This window comes from Melospiza melodia, chromosome 18 (assembly GCF_035770615.1).
Source record: "Melospiza melodia melodia isolate bMelMel2 chromosome 18, bMelMel2.pri, whole genome shotgun sequence".
NCBI classification, from domain to species: domain Eukaryota; kingdom Metazoa; phylum Chordata; class Aves; order Passeriformes; family Passerellidae; genus Melospiza; species Melospiza melodia.
The window spans coordinates 15191928-15211286 of NC_086211.1; the positions used below are offsets into that span (position 1 = coordinate 15191928).

Here is a 19359-nt window from a genome sequence, read left to right on the forward strand (position 1 = left end):
CCTAGCTTGGACTCCCGAGGCGGAAGGGGCCTTCAAGAGGCTGAAGCGGAAGCTGATGAGAGCACCAGCCTTAGGTCTCCCAGATGTGTCAAAACCATTCTGGCTATTTTCCCATGAGCGGCAAGGGATGGCCCTAGGAGTACTAGCACAGCAGTTGGGACCACACAAGAGAGCTGTGGCCTACTTCTCCAAGCGATTAGATGAAGTAAGTAAAGGATGGCCAGGCTGTCTGAGGGCAGTGGCCGCAGTGATAATTAACATAGAAGAGGCCAGGAAGCTTACGCTGGGCCAAAAGGTGACTGTGTTAATATCCTACACTGTGTCAGCTGTGCTGGAACAGAAAGGCAACCATTGGTTGTCGCCTTCCAGATTCTTAAAGTACCAGGCCATCCTGGCTGAATCAGATGATGTAACCATTCAGGTAACTAACATTGTGAACCCAGCTTCATTCTTAGAAGGAAGAGCCCCAGCAGAACCCATCGAACATGACTGCCTGGAAACAATTGAAGCCGTCTACTCCAGTCGCCCAGATCTCAAAGAAGAGCCGTTCGAAGACGCGGACAACTGGTTTTCGGATGGCAGCAGCTTCGTGAAGCAAGGAGTAAGAATGGCTGGCTATGCAGTCACCACTACAGAGAGGGTAATTGAGTCAAACCCCCTGCCTGCAGGGACTTCAGCTCAAAAGGCAGAGCTGATAGCTCTGACCCGAGCCCTGGAATTAGCAGAGAACATGCAAATTAATATATGGACAGACTCTAAATATGCCTTTTCTGTCGTACATGCTCATGGAGCCATCTAGAAAGAAAGAGGACTGTTGACTACACAAGGAAAAACAGTCAAACATGCAGAAGAAGTTCTGCGACTGCTGGAAGCGGTCCAACTCCCAACACAGGTGGCCATAATGCATTGCAAGGGGCATTTGAAAGGCAATACTATTCCAGAAATAGGGAACAAGAAGGCAGATACAGAAGCTAAATTGGCGGCCACAAGAAATAGAGAAGCAGAAATAGCGGCCCTAATACCAGGGGAACTGGATATCAATATCCAGCCAGATTACCAAGAATCAGATCATAGATGGATTCAAAGGAACAAGGGCAAAATACTAGAAAATGGTTGGGGTCAATTAGAAACAGGACAGTTAGTGATACCAGGAAACGTGATGTGGCAGTTTGTGAAGGCAGAACATGAGAAGGCCCATTGGGGCCTAGATTCGCTTTACCAATATTTGCAGACCAGAATAGCAGGACCAAAATTATTTACTACTATAAAACACGTTACGTCCCAGTGTGAACGGTGTCTGAAGAACAACCCGAATACAGGAACCAAAGTACACCAAGGGGCCATAAACCGAGGTAAATTCCCAGGTGAGGTATGGCAAATTGATTTTTCTGAACTCCCAAGAAAAGGGGGGTTTCGGTACTTGTTGGTATTAACTGACACATTTTCTGGGTGGCCTGAAGCATTCCCCTGTAGGACAAATAAGGAAAGAGAGGTAACTAGAGTACTGTTGAATGAAATTATTCCACGGTTTGGGGTACCGAAGAGCATTTCTTCGGATAGAGGTACACATTTCTGTGCAAAAGTAGTGAGAGCAATAAGCAAAGCATTACAAATCAAATGGCAATTGCACACGCCCTACCGTCCACAGGCCAGTGGGCAAGTGGAAAAGATGAATCATCTTATCAAACAGCAAATTGCTAAAATATGCCAAGAGACTAATTTGCAGTGGTATCAGGCTTTGCCTATTGCTCTGCTCAGACTGAGAGTCAAACCAAGATCAAAAGAAAAGTTAAGTCCATTTGAAATTCTGTATGGTAGACCCTATGCTATGCAAGTTGTAAATGGAGATGTCATAGACCAGATCGGTAATCAATACATTTACGATTATGTAATTGCGGTGGAGAAACAGTTTGATAAGAATGCTACTGTGATGATCGAGCACCAACCTAAGCAACCTGATTGTAAATTGCATCCGTTTAACCCCGGTGATTGGGTGTATGTTAAGAATCTTTTAGGAAAACCCCTACAAGAAAAGTGGGAAGGACCTTTCCAAGTGCTGCTGACTACCTTCACCGCGGTTCGGATCAAGGAACGACCTACGTGGATCCACTATTCACAGGTCAAGAGAGCTCCGGAAAACAAACAAGAGGAGCTTAAACCTGCCCTAGATGTACAGACTTCTGAGTCAGCTGTCTCCGCAGGATCACGTGAGAATCCAACATAAACTAACATTGACTTTGCCAAAACCTTTATCTCTCATAGCAGAATTTAATGCCGAAGCTAGAGCTGCATTGCGTAGCACGCCAATACAGTGGACAGGGTGGGTTGAAACATACAGTCAACAAGGACCTGACCCACAGGACCCTATTCACGATCAGCCGTGTTTTGGGTGTGGGGAAAGAAATTGTGTGGGACTAATTGGATTTCTTTGTGGAGGTTGTGATAGAAAATTTTAGAACGTACAAAGTTGTTTACTGGACCTCCAATGCTATGAGTGTAGCTGCGAAGAAGCAAGGGAAAACGACCACTATTTGGCCTTAGAGAAATTCGCCAACAGACCCATTTTAGAAGCTAAAGAATTGTTTGAAGCTCCCGAACAAATTGTATTAGGGTGGTGCCATTAGAAAGTACACCGCTAGTTACAATATTGTTTGAAACTTAGTCGTTCTAAGGTTTTATCGACCCGTTGCCATTCTTCTGTCCCACGACATCCACTAACAAGTGACCAAATTGGACCTTTTAAAAAACAAAGAGATTTAGACACTGAACTAGAAAGAGTTATTTTACGAGTAAAACAAATTCACATCAAGCAACGAGAGCGCCAAAAGAAATAAAATTGACAGCCAGACATCATGACCCCGACTCCACCTCAAACCTTTACAACTCTGATCATTGGACTCTCGATAAGTATAGCTCTTCCCCAAGACTCTTCCCCAATAGACCCATGGTCTCATGCACACCAGTGTATCCACCCGGAGTTGGGAATGAGCGGACCCTATTTCGAGGTTTATGCCTTACGTAATAATCAGCCATACGCAAGTGGAGTATGAGATCAGCCCTCCATGATAGCATACAAGAGAGACCAAATCCAAATTAGGTGTCGAGAGCTTGACCCAGCAGAAGGAAGAGAAAGAAAAACAAGGCGGCTGGTATTAACAATTCAACCCTCAATGCCAGCCTCTGAACATAACCTAATTACCTTTAGTCTAGTGAAAATGGGCAAGCCTATTGCCTGGACTCAGCAAAAGGGCCCAATTTCATGTCAGTGGAGTGACTTCAGGGAAGATCCACCTGGATCACAACCCCGAAACTCGGTGATTTATAGAAAAGATTCACTTGGGGAGCTACACCCTCAAAACATAACCTATAACCCTCACCCCCTTCTCCATTCTCCGGGAGAAATTGTAGCATCTAGTGGTCCTGAGGAAAGAAAAGCACAGTGTGAGATGGCATTTAGATTAGATCAGTCAATGACGTTCACATGTGAAAGGGAGTTGAAAACACTGGGACAGGGTTTTAGCTTCCCCGGGCGTGCTGTCGAATATAAGATAGAATTACCAGGAGACGTGATCCCATTATATCCAGATCTAGACTTGCCCCAAGAAACCACCCTACCAGTGGAATGTAAAGCAGTACATAACCTAACCTTTATAGGGCCTCAGGTGATAAGAAAATCTAACGAACTAAAATTATTGTTAGACCCCACTTATTCCCTGAAAAAGGTGCAAATGAACATTCACACCGATATTACTTATTTGCAAAAAGATTGCCGACCATTTATACAGCAAAGCCTTAAGGGATAGAATGCATGGCTAGCGACAAGGTCTCATCACAGAAGAACAAAAAGAGATCTAAGTGGGTGGATTGGCACCGGATTTAGCATAGTAAACACAATAGATCAAGAGGTATTAGTAAACAAATTAAGTACCGTCACGTCGAGCTTAGGAAAGCTTAAGATGCCCCTCAGTTCATCCATGCTTACATTAGCTGAAACACAATCGCTAGTGGTGAAATTACTAACCATGGTAGCAAACCATACTGCAGAAGATTTTGTAAAGCTCACTGACTACACAGGAGAACTTAGCAGAGACATTGCACTCGCTATCCAATGCTCTCAGACGCAACAATGGGTACAATCAGTAGCGGCAGGAATAATGAGAGAAGGAACGTCAGGTATATTACCTCAAGAAATAAGGGAAACAATATTAAAGGACAATCATACTACACAATTTGAGAGGGACCATCAGGCTTGGTGGCAACTAGTAAACTTCACTTATGAGCCTCAACAAGAACACATTGAAGCTTATGTCCTCACCATTAGTGCGGCAGAGGAAAGAGCTATCTTTCCCATCCTCACCCTAGGGACAATACACCAAGATGTCATTGTCAGGCCAATAAACCATAACGTCTGGGCCAGTTATGATTACACCAAAAATAGGTGGCAATCAGTTAGCACAGAAGCATGTATCCCTAGAAGACAATTAGGCTATGTTTGCGAAAATGCTGTGGTAGAAGCCGAAGATTTATGCTTAGATGCTGAAAATAGTGTATGTACCTTAGAAATGCTTCCACATGATAGAACACAATCACAAGTTTACTATATAGGAAATGGGTGTGCTTGTGTAAGGACAGCTTGTGACAACGTCACTATAGATAATTGCCAAGAAGAGACTAACAATACTAACTTTTGTGTATGTAACTTTACCAAGATCATAGGTTGTGATTTTCATTACACTGTCCCAATAACTACCCAACAGCTAATTAACGCAAATTTCAACCTATATCAAGAAATACCGAAATTACAAATAGGGATGGACGTCAAGATTCTCAAAGCAATGCTTGCACACCCTGAAGTAAAGAAATTAGTGCAAAAGGTGAATCAAACAACTAAACGAATGGTATGGCAGATAGAACACAATTCAGAAAGAATAAAGAATGTCCTGACCGAAGTAGAACAAGTAGGCCAGCATCACTGGTGAGACATCTTTACAAGATATTCCCCAACAGCTACACAGGTCTTCCATTACCTGGTGCACCCAATGCTAATAGTAATTGTAGCTTTGTTATTACTAACTCTTACAAACATTTGTTTGTGGTGGAGACTAAAGAGCATAATGAAAAGGACCCAAATGATTTGGGCAATGGTACGAGCCTATCAGCGTCCTGTAGAACCAGAACTTGACGAAAGAATTCGTAAGTTACAAGAAAAGGGGGGAAATGAAGCCCTAAAGCAGATAGCCTTCCAGAAGTAATGGGTTAAAACATGGAATGTGAGGCATGTAAAGCAGGGCCTAGCACTAGAACACACGGAGAAAGCACAGCACTAGGAAAACAGAGCAATGAATTAAATAAGAGGTAGAGCATCATGACAGGGGAAGAGATAAGTATAAGAGAAACTAATGGGCTAAGCAGGTTTAGAGCCAGCAATGTCGAAACGACCCTAAGGGTTTTGCCAAGCCACGGGATCTAAGCCAAGTACACCGGGAATTGACCAGATTAGGAAAGGAGTTCAAAAGTTTAAAGAGGAAGACTCATCGGAAAGACCCCGTCTATGATTAAGGCAACAGGAACGACCACCTGAGAATCCCCCAAAAGAGATGTCTCCACCTACGTTCCGCCCGCGCTCCGCCTACACCACGCCCCATATGAATATGCATGATTATGTATCTGATCTGATGTAATCCTATACCCAAAAATGTATATAAGGCTTGCTTTTGCTATGTGAACTCAGAAATCCATTTTGTGATTTCTCCGACGCGTCGCTAATAAAAATACCTCCTGCTTAATTGACTTAAGCTGAGTCTGATTAGGCAGTCACTCTGCCTGTTTGGGGCAAAATTTGGCATTCCTAGCACAGAGTGGGCTGGAACAGCACATCCTGCAGTGTGGGTGTTATTAAACATAAAAGAGCCCCTGGGTTCCACTGGGGGGCTGAGGTTAGCTGGGAAAGGATCAGCTCCTTCTGCAGCTGCACATCAGGAATTCTGAGTTTCAGGCAGGTAGCACTAAAAGACTTTATTCAAGTTTCAAATAAAGTTCTGTAAATCATAGAAAAATAGAGTCTCTTGGTTACAGGCTGATTTGGTGCCAACACTGGCACAGAAAATACACATCCTTTACTTGGAGAGGTAAAAAGGGAGTGAGTGCATAAAGGTGTGTGGGGCTCAGGCTCTCACCCCTCTGCAGCACCCAGGGGCTTGGCCAGGGCTGGTTCCCTCACAGGGCAGCAAATTCCAACACTGTTTGAGTGGAACTGTGCAAGGATTTGTTCCACATTTCCAGAGGAGCAGCTCAGGGTCCTGGCTGGGCTGGAGCCCTTGCTGGTCCCTCTAAGGAGAGCCCAGCTGTGCCATGCCAGCCATGCCAGGCTGTTCCTGTCTGTGCCATGGAGCCATGCCAGGCTGGCCCAGTCTGTGCCATGCCAGCCATGCCAGGCTGTTCCTGTCTGTGCCATGGAGCCATGCCAGGCTGTCCCTGTCTGAGCCATGCCAGGCTGTTCCTGTCTGTGCCATGGAGCCATGCCAGGCTGGCCCAGTCTGTGCCCTCCCCCTCAGGGACAGCTCCAGGCTGTGCCAGGGTCCCTCAGGGCTGGGCAGAGCCTTTGGAGAGATGCACAAATGGAACCTGGGACCTGAGAGGCCTTTCCTGGTGCTGTGCTGCAGGAGCTGCCCCAAAGCACAGCACTCAGCACCCTCTGGGGCTGCTCTGGCCTGAGGGTTGGTCAGAAAGCACCCCAGCCCTGCAGGGGCTGTCACAACCCTGCATGTCACCTGAGCCATCACCACAGCTGGCACAGGAGGGCTCTGCTGGCACTGGCTGCTGCACCTGCTTCAATGTTTTACAACAAACTTTTGGTCACTTTTCTGATTAAAATCAGCTTAGCAAGGAAGGACAGACACTGATTAGTACCTTTAAGCCCAGCTTTGTACTAGAGGCAGCTTAGCATCTTAAAAAGCACTGCTCAGGTGAGCAGGGATCTTTTGGAGGTGCTGACTTGCATCCCTCACCTGTTTGCCTTCAGTTCTGGAAGGAACCAGCCCATCTCCTTTGCTGCTGCAGCTGTGGAATTCCCTCACCCAAGGGATGTCCTGCATCCCCTGATGCTGCTGGGGCAGCAGAGGAAAGGAAAGCACAGCCACAACAGGGCAGTTCTGGGCTGAGGCTCCCAGTGGGAGCAGCCCCAGTCCCAGTCGGTGCTGAGGGGCAATGCAGGGTGAAATCCTCATCCCATCCATGATTCTAAAGGAACTCCTGGTTTGGCTCCTAAGTGTCCTCAGGCTCCTGGGTGTCCTCGTGGTCCCAGGCAGCAGAGGTGGGGCTGTGAGGGCTGTCCCCGTTGATGTCCTTCAGCGGGAGGTAGCGATAGTCGCGGTGCTGCCGCCGCCGCCCCTGCAGCAGCAGCCCCACGTTCCCCAGGGCACTCAGCACCAGCAGCAGGGCCAGGGCAGAGCTCAGGGAGAGCCACGAGCTCCTGTGGGACACAAATCACAGCACCAACAGCTCCCCTGTGTGCCCCAGTGTACACAGCATCGCCCTCCCTGCCGTGTGTTCCCAAGCTTGTGGCCTGCTCTCAGGACAGAACCATGGAATTGTTATGGCTGGAAAAACCCTCCAAGATCAGCGAGTCCAAACATTGTCCCAGCACTGCCAAGGCCACCACTGACCCATGTCCTCAGCTGCCACATCCACATGGCTTCTAATTCCCTCCAGGGATGGGCACTCCACCACCTCCCCAGGCACCCTGTGCCAGTGCCTGACCACCCTTCTATGAAGGAATTTCCCCAATCCCCAATCTAAACCTCTCCTTGCACAATTCAAGGCTGTTTCCCCTTGTCCTGTCCCTGTTCCCTGGGAGCAGAGCCCGACCCCCCCCTGCTGTCCCCTCCCTCAGGAGCTGTGCAGAGCCACAAGGTCCCCCCTGAGCCTCCTTTTCTGCAGACTGAACACCCCCCATGCTCTGTGGCAGCCTCTGAGATGCACAGTGAGCACCAAACACTTACTCTGACAGGAAGAACTTGTCTTTGCTCTTTCCCTGGGAAGCCAAACACTGTCCAGCTGGAAAGCAAAGAGGGAAGAAAGGTGGGGCAGGGTGTAAAATTCCACTAAAAAAGAGCAAGGTTAAGCAGAGCTGGTGGCTGAGCAAACACCATTATGCACTAAAGCTGCTGGTCCAGCTTTTACCCAAGGCCCAGCCCCTGCAGGGATACCTCTGTGCAGGAGCTCCTGCAGCGCCCCGTGGTGGCTGATGTTGCAGCTGCCGCTCTCGGGGTCACAGGGACACGAGTGGTCACACGCACAGCGGCTCCGGCAGCTCGGCCCAAACCAGCCCAGGGGACACTCTGGGGATGGCATCACAAAGGGACTGGTCATTGTTATGAACAAAAATTCGGTTAATTTTTTTTTTTTTTTTGGTGAGAAAAAGTTACAAAAAGGCAGCCAGATCACTGTAGCTGCCGAAGTTCTTCGTGTTTTGTTATTGTAATCACGGGTCGTTGTGGCTAATCGCTCCTTTTGTATCAGCAGAGCCTTGCCCGAGGCTAAGGTGTACTTTTCCCTGAAGGGTGAAGAGACCTGAGAGGGTGGGGGGGGTTGTGCAAAGTGACTCCAAGGACCAGCATGCTGTGGGACCCCTACTCCAAACGTGCAGGAACCCCAAAAACAACGAGCCAAATAAGAGTTGAGAGACTGGAGTGATGTCTGGACGTGAGGAGCCGAGTGCTGAACCTGCAGAGATGCGGAACACCTTCGGAGTCCCTCTCGCCCTGACCGCGGGAGTCGTCCCTGGCGATGAGACCGGGCCGACTTGGGTGGGAGAACCAGCAATTGGAAGGGGATCAGCAAGGCTTAAAAGTTCCCAAGAGGATCTGATCCCCAGCTCTGCCCCTTGTGGACAGAGCTGTGCTTATCCTCCTCCTCAGAATTGCCTGGGGAAAGACGACGGACGCTGAGGACCTGCCGAGCTACCCAATCCTGAGCTGATCACTCTTAATAAAGGCATTAAAAAGGAGAAGAAGTCTCCTGGCCCTGTTTATTTCAGTCATTGCCACGGCTCCCCCTGCTCGGGGAGCACCCAGGCCGTGGCTGCAGCTCCCTCAGCTCAGCTGAGCCTGCAGCAGCCTGGGAGCACCATGCTGCAGGTCAAGGCTGCTCCTTGGTGGGCTTCAGAGGGAAGTTTGTGTAGAACTGGGATCACACAATCATGGAATGGTTATTTGAGTTGAAAGGGACTTTAGAGCTCATCTTGCTCCACCTCCTGCCATGAGCAGGGACATCTTCCACTATCCCAGGCTGCTCTAAGACCTGTCCAAGCTGGCCTTGGATACTTCCAGGGGTGGGGCAGCCACAGCTGCTCTGGGCAACATCTCTGGGACGGGATTAGCTGAGTGTTCCCAGGCTGGAACAGAGCATCACTGACACAATCAGGCAGCCAGGAAGTTCACAGCCCTCTGGAATTCATTCACTCAGACACAGGGGACCTGCAGTGGTGACACCAGGCAGAACAGAACTCCCAGCACTGGCACAGGGAGTGTGAGGGTGGAAGGCAGGACAGCCCTGTGGAGCATTCCCCAGGCTCTGACTGCATCACCTGAAGCCTGGGCTTCAGCAGGGCCTCGTGCAACACCCTGGAGCAGAGGATGTTTTGTGGTCACTCAGGGGCTCTGGGAAAAGAATGCAGCTCTTTGGGGCTGAGACTGAACAGGAATCCACAATTCTCTGTTGAGGAAGCAAACTCCTCTTTCCTCTCTGCTCCTTCTGTCACAGACACATTTTATGAAAAATCCTTTCCTTAAGATTTTTTCTCCTGAGAAGCTGAGAGGCCTCAAGAACAAAATGTCAACAATGATTATCTGCTGCAGTGGAATACAACAGGTGGATCTGTGGTTGGTCTCATGTGGTTGTTTCTAATTAATGGCCAATCACAGTCAGCTGGCTCAGACTCTCAGTCACAAGATTTTATTATAATTCCATTCCTTCCTTGGCTTGCTAGCCTTCTGATGAAATCCTTTCTTCTATTCTTTTAGTATAATTTTAATATAATATATATATCATAAAATAATAAATTACCCTTCTGAAACATGGAGTGAGACCCTCGTCTCTTCCCTCATCCCGGGACCCCTGTGACCACCACCACACTCCTTCCTCTCCTTTTCAGCCCATTTGGGTAGGACAGGCAGGCCCAGAAGAGCTGGGAGCCGGCTGGGGATGCTCAGGCCTGAGCTGCCGTGGCAGAACTGCCCCCAGGAGGTGGCACAGGGGTGACACAGCGCTGTCCCAGCCCCAGAGGTCGCTGTGACCCTTACCGTGCTCACAGCTGGCGCCGTAGAAGCCGGCAGGGCAGGAGCAGGCTCCGTGCACGGGGTCACAGGAGCTGCCGTGCTGGCACCGGCACCGCTGGCTGCAGGACGGCCCGAAGGAGCCGGGAGCACACGCTGCGGGACACAAACAGAGATGTCACCAGGACCCTGGTGGCAGAGGTGAGCAGTGCCAGCAGCACACAGCCACAGCCCATCCCTGGGGAGGGATGCTCCCACAAGCTGAGTGTGTGCCCTGAACAAGCAGCAACGACTCGAGTGTCTCCCACCAAGCCAACTGTAGATGCCCCAGCTGCACTGAACTCACACTGCCAGAAAAGAGCAGCCCAGCCCACAGGGAGCCTCTCCCTTCCCTGCCCCTCCCTGGGGCAGGCAGCTGCTGGAAAGTGGCTCCCACTGCCCCTCCCTGGCCGTGCAGAGGCACAGGAGCAGCAGTCAGGGTTTACCTTCAGTGCAGTTGCTGCCAGTCCAGCCGGCGTCACAGAGGCATCCAGCTGTGCAAACACAGAACAGGCATTACTGACAACAACAACACACAGGCAGGCAGCAAGGACCTGAAATTAGGAGCCTCTGCCTCTGGAAGTGCCCTCAAGAGGAGGAACCCTGCACTCACACAAAGGGTGGGTTCACAGCCCCCTCCCCAGCTGCAAATGCAGCAGAATCCCTGATGGCATTCCCTGGGACCAGCTCTGGGGCAGCACTGGCAACACCTGCACCCAGCAAGCTCTCATTCACTTGAATGAGAGTGGAGTCAGGAGGACAGGAACAGGGTGACAGGGCTGGGCACAGAGGGGCAGAAGCTGGGGACACACATTCCAGCAATCCCTAGGCTCAGATTCATGGAAGAGTAGCAACTGCACACTTGTAAATATTATAAAGTAGGAGAGGGAGGTGAAGAAGGAGCAGTAAGGGTAGGGGAGAGAAGCAGCTGCTGTCACACAGCGTAATATATAGCTCTGCCCATCAGCAGCCTCACAAAAACCCAGAGCACAACCCCGAAGCACAAAAGGAAACTGAGGCACAGAGCTGGCTCCTAAAGGCAACGTGCTCTGACCACCTGTGCCTCGGATGCTCTGGAGAGGGGAAGCAGCCCCACACACCCACCCAGCTGCTGCCTGGCACTCCACATTCCCCCGGGACATCCCCAGGGCTGCACGGCCAGGTCCCGCCCCCCGGTGCCACGGGCCCGGGCGCTCACCGGCGCTGCAGACGCCGCGCAGGCTGCAGTTGGCAGGGCCGCAGTCCAGGGTGTCGCAGGCGGGTCCCGCCCAGAAGGGGCTCTCGCAGCGGCACCGCCCGGCCTCGCACAGCCCGTGGCCGCTGCAGTCGGGCGGGTCGCAGCCCGGCTCGTGCACGCACACCACGGTGGAGATGCTCCGGGGACAGCGCCACATGCTGTCAAAGGAGCTGGGGACAGCAGAGGGGACAGCCTGAGCTCACCCCGCGCTGCCCAGCACGACCAACAGCCCTCACATAACCCAGAGATTTCCTCCCGAGCCACGCTGCCAAACATGAACGGTAATACTGGGGAAATACAAACACCAAACTGCATTGGAGTCAATGTTTTAGGTGAGTTCTAAATCCCATCTGATAGGTATCGTTTCAAACATGGAATTACAGAAGCAACAGTCCCAGATTCCCTCATTTTGGCACACATTTTCTTCAATGTTATTTGCTTTGAGATACATTATATCACCGTAGTTATGGCAACTGAATGTTAAATCCCTTCATGTTTACAGTCAGAACCGACTAAAAAGTTGAATTTAAAACAAAATATTCTTTAGATTCCCTCCAATGAGGAAGGACAGAGTCTCCCAGTCAGTGTTTCTCTTCCATAATAATAAGCTGCTGACAGATCTCTGCTAATTCCCCTGGATGTGCAGCTCTGAATCTCCCAGACTAAGAGCTGCTGCCTTATCCCATTCCCACGTCAGCCACTCAGTCACAGCCACAGCTCTGCTGCCTGTCTGCAACCAGCTCAGCTTTAATCCTGGATGACTAAGTGCAAAAAACATGGAGTCACTCAATCTCTTTAAATCCTAGAGCTGCTCTCTCCTGCCTTGGCTGTGCCCTCCCAGGCTGTGGGCTGGGCTCTGCAGGCTGGCAGGAGCTGCAGGGTCTGGGCAGAGGCAGCAGCACCTACCAGTGCTCAGAGGGGTAGTTGGCCAGGGTGCCGTTCAGCACCAGCGTGGCAGAGCCTCCCCCATCCAGGTTGATGGCATTGATGACTCCCTGCTGCTTCAGGAATTCTGCCATTTCCCACAGGCTGACCCTGCAAAGCAGAGCTTGGTTGGTGATTTGCCTTCAGTGAAGCTGTCAGACCAGGAGCCTGCTGCTCTCTGTGGGGGAAGGGGAAGCTCTCCCACCCCAGACCGCTTTTGGCAGTTCTTTGGTGACTGAATGAGGGGAACTCCCCAGCAGCCAGAGGCAAGTGCAGGGCAGAAGACCTGCATGGAGACAATATGTGGATGTATAAATAAGGGGAGTCTAGTCAACTTCAGGGCTCTGCCAGTGCAAGAGAAGACAGTTTTTAGTGACGTGGGCCAGATTCGGTGAAAGGCAGCTAAGGGGAAAGTGCAGTAGCTGAGCCTTTTCTGTGAACCTTTTCTGGCTCCCTGAGCTCTGCAAGGCTCAGCTTTAAAACATGTCCCTGACAGCTGCAGAGCCCTCCAGCCCAGGAACTGAGGAATTCCCCAGCCCTTACCCTCTGGACTCTGTCTGTCCATCCACATGGACCAGGACCAGGCGGCCCTGGCGGTCGTGTCCCACGGCAGTCCTGGCTGAGATCACATTGATGAACTTGTCAAAGGTTCCTGCAGCACAGGGAACAATTCACACTCAGCTGGGGCACACAACAGGCTGCTGAGACACATCTGGCTGCAAAGAGCTCCCAGCAAGGGCCTCATCTGAACTGAGACACAGGGAGAGCACAGCCCAACCTCCTCTCCTTCATCCAAGCCCTACAAAAGTGCTCTTGATTAAGCTTTTGTCTGGCAAAGGGACAAAGCAGGGGATTCACAATCCCTTGGCATCAAACTCCTGTAATAGGCACCTGCTTTGAGTTTCTGGTTGGACAGGATGGGAATTGTTCCCTGTGAGGGTGGGCAGGCCCTGGGTGCCCAGAGCAGCTGTGGCTGCCCCTGGAAGTGTCCAAGGCCAGGCTGGACAGGGCTTGGAGCAGCCTGAGATAATGGAAGGTCCCTGCCCACAGCAGGGGTGTGGAGTAAGATGGCCTTTAAGGTCCTTCCAACCCAAACTATTTCATGATTCTATGAAAGTTTGACCTCTTTGTGGCATTCGCATTTTCTGAAAAATGTCTTTGCCCAGGATTTTTCTCCTGGGAAGCTGAAGAGCCTCAGAGTAAAGGGAAACAAGAGTTATTTCATTTGATTCTCCTGTGCTGTGCTCATCTAGAATGAGTTTGGAGATTGTTTACCCACAGGTGATTGTTCCATTGGATTCTGCTGTGAGTTGTTTTCACTCTTTGGCCAATCAGGACCAAGCTGTGTCAGGACTCTGGAGAGAGTCATGAGTTTTCATTATTATCTTTTTAGCATTCAGTGAGTATCCTTTCTATATTCTTTAGTGTAGTGTAGTGTAGTGTAATGCAATGTAATGTAATGCAATGTAAAATAAATTAGCCTTCTGAGAACTTGGATTCAGATTCATCATTCCTCCCTTCATCTGGGCCAACCCAAACACAATTCCTCTTAAGTGCCCTTGTGCCCAGAGTGCCAGGGACAGCCAGCCCCAGCTGCAGGCAGGCCCACAGCAGTTACCTGTGCTCTGGGTGTCCCCACACTCGGCTGCCCGGCTCTGGTTGATGTACAGCTCTCCATCCCTCAGCAGCCACACCACGCCGCTCACCAGCTGCACAAAGGGGTTGGACTGGTCCAGCACATCCTCCTCAGACAGGTAGCTGGGAACAGAGGGCACCAGGGTCACCCACAGGCACTGCACACCACCTTAAAGCCTCTCCTGAGCTAGGGAGAGGGCAGGAAAAGGCAAAATGAAGGACAGCTACATCCAAATCCAGGGACCAAGCAGTGTGAAACAGCACTTGAGCAGCCAGAGCAGCCCCTGCTCTCTGACAAAGCCACAGCTAACCATGGTCCCAGGTCACTGTGCCTCACACAATGGCAGCAATGTGGCCAGGGGATCTGAGCCAGGGTAATGAACAGAGAGCATCTGGCAGGACACAAGGACAGAGCTGTGGAGAGTCTCAGTTCAGTCAAAGAGAATTCTGCCAGGCTTCAGGCCTGGGAAACTTAGAGAGGAAGAATGAAAACAATTATGATCTCTCTTTCTGTTCATGTTGTTTATAAATATGTACCTTCAGAGTGTGCTATTCATAGTTCACCCATAGTGTGAAAGGTTTTTACTTTGAGACCAATTGGTTACACCTTAGTGATCCTGGTTATAAAAGGACACCACCTCTTAATGAAATCTCTCTTTTTCACCTTCTGAACCACGGAGTCATTTCATCCATCCCTGACTCAACAGTGTCACAGAGCCACTGCCAAATACTCAGGGATCTGTGGAAGCAGCTGTAACATCTTGCTGCCTGTCAGCTTCTATTCTCCAAAACTGTGACACCCAACAGCTTTGGAGAGCATGTGGAGCTGCAGCATCCAGCCTGCCTGCAGCTGCACTGGGTGGCACCTGCTCCTTCCATCTGGGCAGGAGCTTCCCCTGCTCCTGCAGACAGCCAAAGGACAGTTCAGGTGCCACCTCCATGCCCAGGTGTTGTGTGTCACCACAGGGATATTGGGGATACAGGGGAACACCTGCCTCAGGGGAGCCTGGGCTGGGGGATGTCTGCAGCTGAGGGGTGGACAGCTGTGCTCTGCTTTTTGGGTTTAAAGGTGAATTTTCTGATGTCTTGTGGGAGCTGGATGCTCAGCTTTTGTTTGGTAGCCATGACTGTAGGCAAACAAAGCTTTGTGTAATTGCAAACACCTGAAAGGAAAACATGCCAAACCAATCCCCTTTTCCCATGGGAAAGGAACAAGAAGACAACATGAACGTGGCTGAAAACAGATCAAACTACAAAACAGTTTGGGCAGGGAGTGACAGCTTTCAGAGCCTGGAGTCACCCACGGGCAGCCCAGGGAGCAGCAGCAGCTGTGCAGGGTGGGGTGACTGCCCCGGGCGGTCCTGCTGGCCTGATGCAGGCTGACAGTGAAGGTGTCAACGACTTTCCCCACTGTCCCGACAGCCACAATCACACCCAAACTATCTTTCTGATCATGGTTTGGAAGGCACAAAGCCACCAAAGACCGCGACAGCTCCATTTAACAGGGACATCCTGCCAGAGCTGGGGAGCAGCAGGGCAGAGCTGAGCTTAGGGACTCAACAGGGACCCTGAAACTGCTGTTGAATTGAAGGACGTGTCACTGACCCACCCAGCCCCTCTCTCACACAAATCAAGGCCATGGTGCTCAGGCCTGCCAGAATGGCTGCGGGATAAAGCCCTGGCTTGGCACAATCAGTGCAGGGATCCTTCTTGAGGTTGGGACTGAGCTACCAGAAGGGTGGAGATGCAAATTCCAGGCTGCTGCTGCATCTTCTGAGACCAGCAGAAGGGTCCTGGGAACACTTCTGGGCCTTTCAGGACCCTCCTGCTGCTGGGGAAGGGCAGCTCCTGGAGACCTTGCACTCCAGAGAGCACTACAGTCTCTCAGTCAAATATTCCTCATCAGAGGGTGATTAGAACTTCTGTTTCCATCTTGGGGAGGGTCACATGCCCAGGTGGGCAAGAAGGCCAGTGACACCTGGCCTGGACCAGCCACAGTGTGGGCAGCAGGGCCAGGGCAGTGACCATTCCCCGTGCTGGCACTGCTGGGACATCTCCAGTGCTGGGCCCCTCATGACAGGCAGACACTGAGGGGCTGGAGCGTGTCCAGGGAAGGGAACAGAGCTGGGAAGGGTCAGGAGCACCAGGAGGGGCTGAGGGAGCTGGGAAGGGGCTCAGCCTGGAGAAAAGGAGGCTCAGGGGGGACCTTGTGGCTCTGCACAGCTCCTGACAGGAGGGGACAGCCGGGGGACAGGGACAGGAGGAGAGGGAACGGCCCCAAGCTGTGCCAGGGGAGGGTCAGGTTGAACATGGGGAAAATTCCTTCATGGAAAGGGTGGTCAGGCACTGGCACAGATGCCCACAGCCTTAAAGAGTTCCAAAGAGTAACCACCCTTAAAGTGTTCCAAAAATGTGCTAATATGGTCAATCACACGTTTGCCCAGGAAGGATGTGGAGTCTCCATCCTTGGAGATGTTCAAAATCCAACAGACATGGCCCTGAGCAGCCCACTCCATCCCACCTGTGCTGAGCAGGGTGCTGGATGAGGCACCTCCTGAGCTCCCTTCAAACCCAGCCTTTCTGTACTGCAGCCAGAGCACACACACTGCACTCTGTGCCTCCTCTGTGGAAAACACAGAGCCCTCTCTCCTTCTACCCCACCCAGTGTCCCCACTGCAAGCTGGGAGAGGAGATACTGGAGCCCAAGCAGCTGGAGGTCAGCACTTACTGAGCTTCTCTTCATCCTAGGACATGAGCCAAGGGCCACCACCAGGCGCAGCTAGAACATCCCTATCTTCAGCATTCCAAGTGAGCTTCTGCTCTAACTGGGGAGGCCAAGGAGGCAGTGCTGGGATGAGCTTCCTGCCCAGCGATGCCTGAAACTCTTCAGGCTGGAGAGCACTCTCCAAACACCCCCCAGCTCTTACCCGAACACCATGGTGCCATCTTTGCGGATGCCAAACTGAGCGTTTTGCAGGCCTCCCGAGTCTTTCACCAGCCTCCCATCGCTCACAACATTCCCGAGGCACTCTCCAGTTTCCATGTTGAAGTACCCGCCGTTCTGGGCCACCAGACACTTCCTGAGCTTCGCAGTCTCCTCCACGGTGGCTCTGCGCTGAGCCCGGCAGCCGCCGGCCCCGCCCGGCTCCAGCACCGAGAAGGTGCTCAGGGGGTTCCTCACGAACGTGAAGTGCCCGTAGATGGCCTTGCGCTCGCTGCCCTCCGGGTGGATGTAAGAGACAAACGTCCTGGTGACGGCCACCGGCCCGCCCGTGCTGCTGTCGCCGGGCCATGCTTCGTGGGTGAGGTTTCCGTACTTGACGGGCTGGCAGTCCCTGACGTGCCGGTGGCCGTGCCGGGGGCCGTGCTGCCCGGGCGGGTACGGCCGCAGCGGGGGCTCGCCGGGGCCGCTCCTGCAACGACAACACCCGGTTGTCCCAAGGCCGCACAGGCGGGGTGGTGAGAGCGGCGCAGCTCGGGGTGGGCACGGCCTCGCTGGCACCCAGGCCCGCTTCTCCCGCGTCCCCGGTGAGACCCGCCGCGCTTCGAGGGCGGCCGTCCCGCCTGGCACCCGCTCCACCGGCCCGACACAGGGCACCGGGAGCCCCCGTACAGACGGTGCCCAGACACTCACCCGGCGCCGCGGGCCACCTGCAGCGAGCCGAGCACCGCCAAGGCGGCCATCAGGACCGTCCCGACCCCTGCTCGCCCCGATCCCCGTCCTGGGGCCGGGCCCGCTCCGACCCCCGCCCGGCCGGGACCGCCACCCGCGGCCCCCGCCGTCCCACACGCCGCCATCTTGGCGGGCGCTCGGAGTGCGGGCGGCGGCACTGCCCCCTAGCGGCTGCCGGGGCGGGCGGGCGTCGGAGCGGGGCCGGGAACCGGGACAGGGACAGCTCCCACAGGGCGGGAACCGGGACAGGGACAGCTCCCACAGGGCGGGAACCGGGAAAGCTCCCGCAGAGACACGGGCGGGAACCGGGACAGCTCCCACAGAGACACGGGCGGGAACCGGGAAAGCTCCCACGGGGCGGGAACCGGGACAGCTCTCACAGAGACATGGGCCGGGAACTGGGACAGCTCCCACAGGGCGGGAACCGGGACAGCTCCCCCAGGGACACGGGTCGGGAACTGGGACAGCTCCCGCAGAGACACGGGCGGGAACCGGGACAGCTCCCACGGGGTGGGAAACGGGACAGCTCCCACAGAGACACGGGCCGGGGCTGGGACAGCACCCACGGGGCGGGAACCGGGACGGCTCCCACAGGGACACGGGTCGGGATCGGGGACAGCTCCCACAGAGACACGGGCAGGAACCGGGACAGCTCCCACGGGGCGGGAAACGGGACAGCTCCCACAGAGACACGGACAGGGAACCGGGACAGCTCCCACAGGGCGGGAACCGGGACAGCTCCCACACGGACACGGGCCGGGAGCCCGGGCTCTGAGTGTCCGTCTCTCTCTCCACGGCACCTCTGACCCTCAGGGACGGCACAGCACCCACCGCCCTTACAGCCAGTGCAGATCATCCCCCCCGCTCGGAGGACCGAGACTCTGTTTTCCAGAAGGGAAAAATTGCTACACCGAGGGAATGATGGTACATTGATTGTACATTGACTGTACCTGGGTTATCCTGAATCTAACTTCAGTGAATCTAACTTACAGAATCATGGAATGTTTTGTGTTAGAAGGGACCTTAAAGTCCAGCCCATCCCACCCCCTGCCATGGCAGGGACACCTCCCACTGTCCCAGGCTGCTCCAAGCCCCGTCCAGCCTGACCTTGGGCACTGCCAGGGATGCAGGGGCAGCCGCAGCTGCTCTGGGCACCCTCACAGGGAACAATTCCTGCCCAATATCCCATCCAGCCCTGCCCTCTGGCAGTGGGAAGCCATTCCTCTTGTCCTATCACCACATTTTTTATCAGTGTTTATACTGCTGGAGTGGAATTTAATGGGGTGATAGTGACACTCAGCCTGCTCAGAGAGAGGGCAGGCAGCAGCTTGGTTTACTCAGTGAGTAGTAGTTATATCCATGTTTCCCCATAGCAGCAAAACTCTTTAGTAAGGCATTCAAGAACTGAGGTATTCAAGAAGACAAATTCCTGCAGTCTCAGCCTGTGGTTCACTTGCAGCCCACCTAAACATGCAGCAGGTTCTCCACAGGCCACATTCCCTTCTGGGGGTAATGGGGGTCCTGGACACACAGCATTCCCCTTGTCTTATCCCATTGTCAAAGTCCCCCCAGCTCTC

At 52.8% G+C, this 19359-nt stretch overlaps 1 protein-coding gene across 1 annotated transcript; it reads right to left on the minus strand.

Moving 5' to 3' along the window:
* Positions 1-6468: 6468 nt before the first annotated feature.
* NAGPA (N-acetylglucosamine-1-phosphodiester alpha-N-acetylglucosaminidase) lies at positions 6469-18638 on the minus strand. Its single transcript, XM_063171467.1, has 11 exons — positions 18614-18638; positions 17037-18063; positions 14093-14232; positions 13018-13126; positions 12457-12585; positions 11512-11720; positions 10760-10807; positions 10302-10430; positions 8208-8339; positions 8001-8055; positions 6469-7471 (listed from the first exon to the last, which is right to left on the minus strand). Exons 1-11 carry the CDS (start codon positions 18636-18638, stop codon positions 7264-7266), a joined length of 2211 nt encoding a protein of 736 aa, XP_063027537.1. The 3' UTR covers positions 6469-7263.
* Between the last annotated feature and the right edge of the window lie 721 nt (positions 18639-19359).